At 53.5% G+C, this 9,961-nt stretch overlaps 1 protein-coding gene across 1 annotated transcript; it reads right to left on the bottom strand.

Moving 5' to 3' along the window:
* Nucleotides 1-3,536: 3,536 nt before the first annotated feature.
* On the bottom strand, nucleotides 3,537-4,727 carry GPR84 (G protein-coupled receptor 84; the record flags this gene model as incomplete). The annotated part of the gene is made up of 1 exon (XM_079715196.1): nucleotides 3,537-4,727. The coding sequence occupies one exon, from the start codon at nucleotides 4,725-4,727 to the stop codon at nucleotides 3,537-3,539; it is 1,191 nt and encodes a 396-aa protein (XP_079571322.1).
* Between the last annotated feature and the right edge of the window lie 5,234 nt (nucleotides 4,728-9,961).

The following is a 9,961-nucleotide window of genomic DNA, read 5'->3' on the forward strand; positions in this document are numbered from 1 at the left end:
ATGCTCCTCAGAGCCCCCTCCCCCTTTCTTTCCCTCAGTCTTCCTTTTCTCCTCAGCCTTCCTATTCCTCAGTTTCCCCTTCGTTCTTCAGCTCAGGATTCTCTCTCCCTCTCCAATCTCCTCTTCTCTCCCTACTCTACCCCATCCTACCCCTCAGATTCCTCAGCTCCTGTTCACCCCTTCAGACCTCCTCTTCTGCTTCAGTTCCTACCACCACCACACCCCATTTTCCCCTCCCAACGGATGAAAGAGGAGGAGAGGGCTTGAGGAACAGGTAGAGGGAGTGCGGTTCCTTGAGGGGAGGGAGAGCAAGGGGAGAAGAAGCAGGGGATAGGAAGACGGAAGCGGTGCAGAGGGGAGGGGCAACCTCATTCCCCAGCGGCGGCCCCCTCTCTCCTCCGCCACCGAGCCATAAATCAGGGCCAAGGCATTTTGGCCAATGACAGAGTGACTCGTAAATCGGCCTGTCAAGCTCAGCCAATGAGAGGCGGCGTTAAATCAAGTCCTGTCAGCGCTTGGCCAATGAAAGGCCCTGGGCTGACCATAAATCTGCCTATAAGAGACAGCGAAAGAGAGAGAGTGTGCGGACGAGCGACAGCGGCCGGGGTGGGGGACTGGGGAGGGGCGCGGGGAGAGCGGGCGGGGGGCAGGCGGGAGAGAGCAAGCTCGGGAGAAAAAAGGCGATAACGGAGGTACAAACGATGAAGACAGCCTACAGGAGAGACGGACAGATGGAGAGAGACAAAGAGAAGCCTTGAGAGATAGCGTCAGAAAGTCCGCGATAGAGCCCGAGACTGACAGAGATAAAGAGAAAAGAGAGACAGACACTGACACCCTCAGGAGGGCCCCCGTGACCCACTTCCCCAAGACAAATGCATACACTTCCCCGAGACACGCGTGAGCTCCGCACCACGAGGGACACGCGCGCCGTGCACACCCGCAACAGGGAAAAAGCCTGAGAGATCATCTTCTTCTTCTTTTCCCTCACTCAGCGCCTATCGAGATTAGGGGTGGGGTATGGGTGTGTGGGCTGTGGAGGGTGAGAGAGGAGGGCGTTTCTTTCTCGCTATGATCCGTCCTCTCTGGTCTCAGACTCCAGGGTTTCCTTCCGTGTTCCCTGAGTCATTTTTTCCCAGCGACTGATGATTGGGAAGTCCCTCCTGAGGTCTAACCTCAATCCCTATTGCTGCTCCTTTCTACTTGCCAAAGCTTTTGAATCGCCTTCAAGGAATATGAAAAATGAAGCCTTTTACAACGCTTCAGAGAACTCTCAACTTTCAGAATCTTAGGTCTGAGCAGGAAGGATTTTTAGGGATCATCTGGTCACTTGATTCTAGTTATAAAAGGCTGCTGTCCTATAGTGGTTAGACATGTGGGCTGGTACTAAAGTCAGACTTTCGGCCCTCAAATCATGATCATAACACTTACTAGCCCTTGGACTTCAGACAAATTGCTTACCCTATTTGTGCTTCATTTTTTTCATTTGTAAGCAAGAGATTATAATAGATACCTTTTGGTAAATTTTGTAAGGATTACACAAAATAATATATTTACAGGATTTAGGACAGCACAAGGCACATGATAAGAGTGCACCCCACCCCCATCTTTGTACAGATGATAAAACCTGAGGTCCAGAATGATCCAGGGTCCTGCTCCAGTTCACAGAACTAATTATCAGAGGGCCTTGATTGGAGCCCTGGTCCCTACACTCCCAGGCTGATGTTCTTTATCGGTTCTGTTGTTCACCCCACCTGTCTGGACCCCTGCCTTAGTCACCTGAATTTGACTCAGTATAGGCTGCTGTGATTTTTGCGGGAGGAGGACACTCCAAAGCACATGTTCCTCATAAGGAGGCAGGATCCCTGGGCCCTGGAAGTGTGTTGAATGTGAGGGTATCAATCTGTCCACTCTGACTGTGGTTCTTTCTGCCCTTGTCTTAATCTCTCTGGACTTTGTTCTCTCAGACCATGGACTTGGGGGCAGGGAAGGGACGGCACGCAGCCACAGCAGTGTCACCATCAACATGACTCTCACATTCTATCCCCAGTGCCCACCCTGCTCCCCGCAGCCCAACCAGGTAGACAATAAATATCTCATGAAAAATAAGTGTCTAATTCTTCACTTTTCTTCCTAAGCTTTGGGGAAAAGGGAGGGGTGCGGGTTCCTGGGTCTCCACCCCTGCTGGCCAGGAGGGTGGTGATACCTCTGGACTCCCAGTCTTGCTGACACCTTCTGTCCTCAACAGGGAAGCCAGAAAGGAAACACAGAGAACCAGCGTCACCTGGTGGCCACAGGTGCTTTAAATTCGTGCATGTGCATTCGCGAGCACATGGGTGACAGGATGTCAGTTACACTGGAGGAAGGGAATGATGTGCTCTCCCCTCAGCTTGGCTCCTGAGCCTTCTTTTTTTTTTTTAAATTTATTTATTTATTATTTATTTTTGGCTGCATTGGGTCTTTGTTGCTGCGCGCAGCTTTCTCTAGTTGCGGTGAGCGAGTGCTATTCTTTGTTGTGGAGCGCGGGCTTCTTATTGCGGTGGCTTCTCTTGTTATGGAGCACGAGCTCTAGGCGTGCGAGCTTCAGTAGTTGTGGCACACGGGCTCAGTAGTTGTGGCTCGCGGGCTCTAGAGCACAGGCTCAGTAGTTGTGGCGCACGGGCTTAGTTGCTCTGCAGCATGTGGGATCTTCCCGGACCAGGGCTCGAACCCGTGTCCCCTGCACTGGAAGGCGGATTCTTAACCACTCCACCACCAGGGAAGCCCCCTGAGCCCTCTTAACTAGAGTCTCTGTTCGGCTTTCGTAATCCAGGATGACAAGAGCAAGTCTGGGGGAAGGGAGGGGCCAGGACCCAGGTGAATTGGCTCCAACAAGCGTGACCTTGCTAAGGCAGCTAGAACACCCTTCTGCCATTGCCTCAGCTAAGCTCAGCTCCACTTCCACAGAGCGAGGAGTTCTTCCCTGTGACCATTCTCTTTGGATAGGGCAAGGGCCGGGAGGCTGGACTCACTGGAGGGGCTATCAAAGCCGGATTTCAAAACAGTTTTGAGCTGAAAAACCTGTTTGCAGTGATGGGGGATCCTGGCAGCAGTAGTTAGAGGTGGGGGCCATTTCTGGGAAGTTAAACAAAAGGCAGGCTAATCCTCTTAAACCAACTCACATGTTTTATACCTGGAAACCCCTCAGCTGAAGGCTGTGTCCCAGGCCTTCTGCTTCCTGCCCCTCCCTGCTCTGACCTAGGTCCCCCCAAACCCTCAACTATTAAGTTCCAGCTGCAAACCAACCCTGGCCTATTTCCTTCTTCCCCAAAGATCACACCTGAATGTGAAAAGGACGGATTTTGTTTATTAATAATTAATAATGCACCTTGAGCAGCCTAGGGCTGAAATGTTGAGCGAGGGATGGAGAGGCCTGGTTTGGGGCTTGGGGAGAGGTTGTCTGTGGAAATTCCCAAAGGTCTTTCATCTACTCTCATACCAGCTGGCCACCTTAGTTCTGGAGGAGACATTTCCAGATTCTGGTGACTGGGGACATAGTTCTAGTGGAACCTATGAAAACTCTGGGGCCCTCGTTTTAGGAGGGAGCCATAGGCTTGGCGGAATTGGCGGTTCATGGCTGCATAGAGCACAGGGTTGATACAAGCATTGAGCCAGGTGAGATTGGCAGCAAGCATGTGGACAACCCGGGGAGCCCGGACCTTGGCATCCAGGATGTTGAGCAGCAGGAAAGGGATGTAGGTCAGGGAGAAGCAGAGGAACACAGCAAAACACATCCGAGTCACTTTCCCAAACTCTGACGGAGAGTCCTGAGCTCTCTGGTCTCTTTTAGTTGTCCTGGCTTTGGCAGGCTCTCCTGGAGGGCTTTTCTCTGCCATTTGCTTAGCTGCCTTGCTGTTGCTCTGGTCCCCCACTGCTGATGAGTCCCCTTCCAGGGTCTGGGTGGTGGCAGCACTGACTGGCTCAGATGAAATCCCCTCGCTGTGCCCTCCTGATGCCAGCCCACTGTCCATCTCCTGGAAACGACCAGGCATGGCCTCATCTGTCCCAGCCACGTGGTTGGAGTGGATGCTCGCCTGGCGCAGCTTGTACTGATCCAGCGCCTGTGCTGCTCGCTTCACCTGGCGGTGGATGAGGCAATAGAAGACGCCGACACTGCTGAGCCCAACCACAAAGTAGATGCCCATGAGGATGGTGGTATAGGGCCGGCCTCGAATGCGATCAAAGCTGCAGGTGCAGACTACAGGCACCAAGACATAGATTGGCCAGAGGGGAGCAAAGCTGGCCACACCCACTGCCCAGGTGCTCACCAGTGCTAGCACGATGCCCTTGGCACTGAAAATATGGGGAAAGAGCTTCGGGTGGGCAATGAGGAGGTAGCGTCCCAGGGCGATGAGGCAGAGGGTGAGGATGGAGACAGAGTTGGACGCAAAAAGGAGGAGCCCAAAGACCCTGCAGAAGGTGGCACCAGTGCGCCAGTGCAGGTGGAGGTAGGTGTCCACAGAGAAGGGCTGGAGAAGGGTGCAGTAGAGCAGATCGGCCACTGTGAGGTTGGCGATGAGCAGGTTGAAGCGGGTACGGAGCTTGGGCTGGATGGCCAAGGCCAGCAGGGTGAGCACGTTGCCCACAGTGCCTGTCACGGCCACCACCACGCCCCAGCTAACTGCCACATAACGATAGCCCAGCACCGACTCATGGTAGCAGGAGAAGTTGGTATCAGAGGTGTTCCACATGATGGAGGCTGAAAGGGGTGGGGTGGGGGGAAAAGGAAGAGGGAGTCAGAACCTGACCTTGAACTTAGATCTTTCTCTTTTTTAAAAGAAATTTTATTTATTTATTTATTTATTTGGCTGCTCTGGGTCTTAGTTGCAGCACGCAGGAAATTCTGTTGTGGTGTGCGGGATCTTCAGTTGCGGCATGCGAAATCTTAGTCGCAGCATGTGGGATCTAGTTCCCTGACCAGGGATTGAACCCAGGCCCACTGCATTGGGACCGTGGAGTCTTAGCCACTGGACCACCAGGGAAGTCCCTAGATCTCTTGAATAACTCTGGGCTCCTGAACACCTGAACCACTCCAGGATCTCACCAGCCTCCTGAGCCATTCCCACGCCTCTTCATCCCAAGATCCCCAACCCCTTCCTTTCCCATTTTCAAAGATTTTCCCAAAGTTTTATCTAACTTTAATTTCTGTCCACTCCAAACTCCCAGCCTTTTCAATATCCATCCAGATACTCTCCGTAACCCCAGCACCCTCCGACCTTTCTAACTCTTTCCCTGTCCCTTAAGACCACCCAGGAGTCCCCTCTCCTCTGTATTCAGGAGAATAGTCCCCTCTGTCTGTAGTCCCAGGCCTCAGTTTTTTCTGTTTTTACCACTTGGGAGATGAGGAGACAGAACGTAAAAGTACACCCACTACCAAAGTACTCACCTGAGTCTCCCAGCCTTCAAATCTCTCTCCGGTGGAAGACGTCCAACTCACTCAAAGAGCAGTCCTTTCTGGTGGGCAGTCAGGCTTCAGACAGGGAGTGCTTTCCCCCCTGTCTCCTATTATACTAGACTGAAAGAACAAGAAATTCTCCAGTTACACAACCTCAGCCACTTCCTCCCTTGCCTCTGGTCCTACTCACTTTGCCTTAGCTAGTGAAATCTGGGCTTCTCTGTTGAAATTTCCCTGCTACTTACCCCAAAGCCTTATCTCCTTCCTGAAACCCAAGCTCTGTTTCCTTCCTCTCTTTGCACGACAGGACACCTGTAAGATCATTGCCGAGAATCGTTGCGACAGGGAGGCAGAGCATCAGAGTATCTGGGCCACTTCTCAAGGGGCCAAAGGACAAGACCAAGTTCTAGGAGCAACTCTAGGCACCCCAGAAGCCTTGGGTTTGTTTTGGGAGAACACTGCCTTCCCTCTCTCCAGAACTTGGAGATGGTTCACATCTGAAAAAGGATTCAGACGAAGAAAGGTGGGAAATGAAGCATCTAGGATTCTGGCTTCCCGCCCCACAGGGCCTCAGGCTCCCAGTCATTGGTTCATTCATCCATTCACTCACCAAAAACATATTGAGTGTCTACTATGCATTGGACTCTGAGCTAGACCCTGGGGATGGTGCATGGCCTTGTTGAGTAGTCTAGGGGAGGAGACAGATATGTAAATATATAAATGCCTAATTGGTCCTCTGAAGCAGAGGTCAGCAAAGTTTGGCCTTTGGGCCAAATCTGGCCCACTATCTATTTTCATATGGGCCATGGGCCAAGAATGTTTTCTTTCATTTTAAAATGGTTACCTATGTAGGTACCTACATAATACCCTCAATTTTACCTCTTGGCCAATACAACCTGAAATATTTGCTATCTGGCCCTTTAAGAAAAAGTTCGCCGACCCTTCTGTGAAGTACATCAGAGACTTAGAGAAAAGGAGTGAACTGTCAAGGAGGGGATCAGGGAAAGGTTCACAGAGAGACACCTGAACTGGACTGTGAGTGATGAACAGGAGTTTTTTGGGTGGATAAGTAGAAGGACATTCTAGATAAAGGGAACAGGACGCACAGAGTCACGGAGATTTAGGTAGAGGCGAACAAAGCATGTGAAGGAGGGGGCAAGAGGGAAGATCCTGGAGAGGTGAGTGGGGTCAGAATCAAGGAAGGCCTTGTGTGCCATGCTGAGGAGCTGGGGTTATATCCTGGAGGAGATTTACACTTGGAGAGCTGTGAGTAAGGAGTGAAAGCCTGCAGGCCAAAGGGAGAGAGACCAGTAAAGAGGCACCAGCTCAGGGCTTCCCTGGTGGCGCAGTGGTTGGGAGTCCGCCTGCCGATGCAGGGGACGCGGGTTCGTGCCCCGGTCCGGGAAGATCCCACATGCCACGGAGCGGCTAGGCCCGTGAGCCATGGGCACTGAGCCTGAGCGTCCGGAGCCTGAGCGTCCGGAGCCTGTGCTCTGCAACGGGAGAGGCCACAACAGTGAGAGGCCCGCGTACCCTCCCCCCCCCCCCAAAAAAAGGCACCAGTTCAGACAAGGGGTGGGCAGGGCCTGAGTTAGGGCCAGGGCTGGTTTGGTGGGCGTGTCACCTGCGCGTGTAATCGCACAGGGCCTTGTGCTGAGAAGGGTCCAGTGCTTGAGTTAATGCTCTGCAGTCAGCCTTGAGATCCTTTTGAACATTTTGCTTTTTCATTTTGCACTGGGCCCCAAAAATGATGTAGCCGGTCCTGGTTAGAGCGGCGGTTGTGGGAATAGAGAACAATGATCGGGGATCCATAGGTCCTTAAGAGGTCAAATAGGATTTATTTAATGGCTCATTAGATAAAGGGTTAGGAAGAGGGAAGACTAGGAGGACTCCCAGTTTTCCAGGTGGATGGTGGTTCTCTTAATCAATGAGATAGGGAATGTGGGAAGCACAGCAGGCTTAGGGAAGGGGGTAAATAATGAATTCAGTTTTATACCAGATTTGAAGTACCTGTGGGACATGCTAATATCTCAGCCCCTCTAACCCCGATTTCTTCCAGCCCCCCTCTCTCTCCCCACATGTGATCCAGCCTCGGCTTTTCTCATTCCACTCTCCTATTCAGCCACTCCTGCCCCTCAGACTTCTAGATCTCCAGTCTCTGTCTTTTTTTGAGCTAGATCGACCTGAAACAAAACAAAACACACACAGAAAAAAACCCCCAAAACTCCCTGTTGGGTTCCATTTCCGAGCCAACAGCAAACTCCCACCCCCAACTTCATAACTGACTAACTCAGGAGGGCCCTCTTCCCCGCCTCCTTCCTCTTTAACAGTCGTCAGGTCCTCCCATCTTCCCTCCCCCTTTCTTCAGCAAGACTGGGAAGTGGGTAGAGAGGTGGAAGTGAGCAAAGAAAATGCAACTCAGGATGGGCCCATGTAGAGACTGGGTTCTGGTCTGGCCTTTCTTGTTGACCTTCTGTTGCCCAGCTGGACTAGAGCAAGGCGGGGTCACAGAATCACTGGCTGCTCTTGTGAGTGTGTGGTTGAGTCGAATTCTGAAGACAGAGAAGAGACCCCTTCCCCCAGCATCATGTGGGAGGCAGTGAGCGATGTGTGCCCTCTTGTCCCATAGACCATTTAGCAAACCAGATGAGAAGGCACCCTAGCATATCTGTAAATGGCACGGTCCCAGCACTTTAGTCATGGATCCATGAAGTCTCAATGAACTTTTTTTTTTTTTTTTTTTTTGCGGTACGCAGGGCTCTCACTGCTGTGGCCTCTCCCGTTGTGGAGCACAGGCTCCGGACGCGCAGGCTCAGCGGCCATGGCTCACGGGCCCAGCCGCTCCGCGGCATGTGGGATCCTCCCGGACCGGGGCACGAACCCGTGTCCCCTGCATCGGCAGGCGGACTCTCAACCACTGCGCCACCAGGGAAGCCCTCAATGAACTTTTAAGAGACCCAAACCTGCTCATTTTGCAGATGGGGAAATTGAGGTCTCTCGAGAGGGTAAGGACTAACCCTAAGGTCACTGTTTATATGGGGCCGAGCAGAGCCTACAGCTCAGATTCCCAAGTCCCTGCCCCCACTTATTCCCATGCCTTGAGTGTTGCTGGCGTGCGTTTCCCACCAGAGGTACAAAATCCTGGATTCTTCCTTTGTCTGAGACCGGGTCTAGACCTGTCTGCCTAGAATCTAGAGACACGCACTGGAGCCTAGTGGTCTCCTTTTCCATGTCGTTGGCGCCGCCTGGTGGAGTTGCAGCGAATTCTCATCAGCCGAGCCGTGGCTGCAATCCGAGACCTGGACTTGAAATGATTCCCGAGGGCCAAGTTGACACTTGAGCTGGGCCGGAGTAGGCGTGAGTGGGATGGGGAGCTCTGCTCACTTTGCGCAAGCCTCGGATCTTGCCTCCTCCCAGCCCCGTTTTCCCGTCCCCCTCCTTCTAGCCCTCTTTCCTGTGTGCCGGCCACCCCTCACCATACACATACACTTCCTGATGGAATTGCTCCCAGATCAGCGGGCAAAGATAGAGAGTCTGAGTCTGGGGGACGGAGGGCAACGAATCCAGATTTTATTGTCAGGGAGGGGGGAAAAGGGAAAGACGTGGGTTGGGGGCCGGGGTTGCTACATCGTCAAGCAGAAAGAGTTGATGGGGAGGGGAAGGCCAGTGGGGGCCTGTCCCCCTCCCGGGTCTGTGCTGGAAGGACTGATGATACGGAAACCACAAGGGTGGGGGGAGGTCACGACCCCGCCCAAGTTGTGCAGTGGAGAGGTGTCTGGTGGGAGGGGACAGCCATGAGGTCTAGGAGCTGGGATGGGGTAGGCTACAGACTCTGCAAATCCTGCGGAAAGGGGCGGGGCGGGGGCGAGGCTTCTATTGCTTTTTGCTCACAGTTTTGCGGAAGGCGAGGCGGGGGTGGGCTTGGACTGGACACCCCTTGCCCCCCTTGGTACCCCTTGGGCGATGGGTGCTGGTGAAAAGAATGGAATCCAGACTGGGAAGGAAGAAGGTGAGGGAAGGGTCTATAGGGGCATCTACTTGGTCCCACCCAAGTGCCAGAGATGCCACCAAGTGCTGCCCATGGGCCCGGCTAGACCTGGGCTGGGGCGTGATGCGGGGCGGGCACAGTGAGGTTGCAGGCGGTAAAACCAAAGTGCTTATGAGGGACCCAGGATCCCGCCTGCTCCCCTCCCCCTGCGGAGGACGGGGGTGTTCACGGAAGCGCTTCAGTTTGGGGGTAGGGGGCCGGAGTCCCAGAGTCTGCTTATTGCCAAGAAAATCCATTTCTGCCCCCTGGACCCCGATCATGGCTTGTGAACCCCGTTTTGTGCTAGGTTTGGGGGGAAGGGCTGGATGTACATGGCTTTTGGGAGGGGGGTGTCTCCAAGGGGGCTCGGGGGTGAGACAGCCCCCCCTTTTCTAGGGGAGAGGGAAGGGCAGGGGGCGGGGTTCCCTGAGATCTGGGGTGTTCCCCCCCTTCTGAAGCCCCCCTCCCCCGCTACCCCTCCCCTTTCCTGGAACCCCGTACCT

Source organism: Hyperoodon ampullatus, assembly GCF_949752795.1.
Source record: "Hyperoodon ampullatus genome assembly, chromosome: 11".
Classification (NCBI taxonomy): Eukaryota; Metazoa; Chordata; class Mammalia; order Artiodactyla; family Ziphiidae; genus Hyperoodon; species Hyperoodon ampullatus.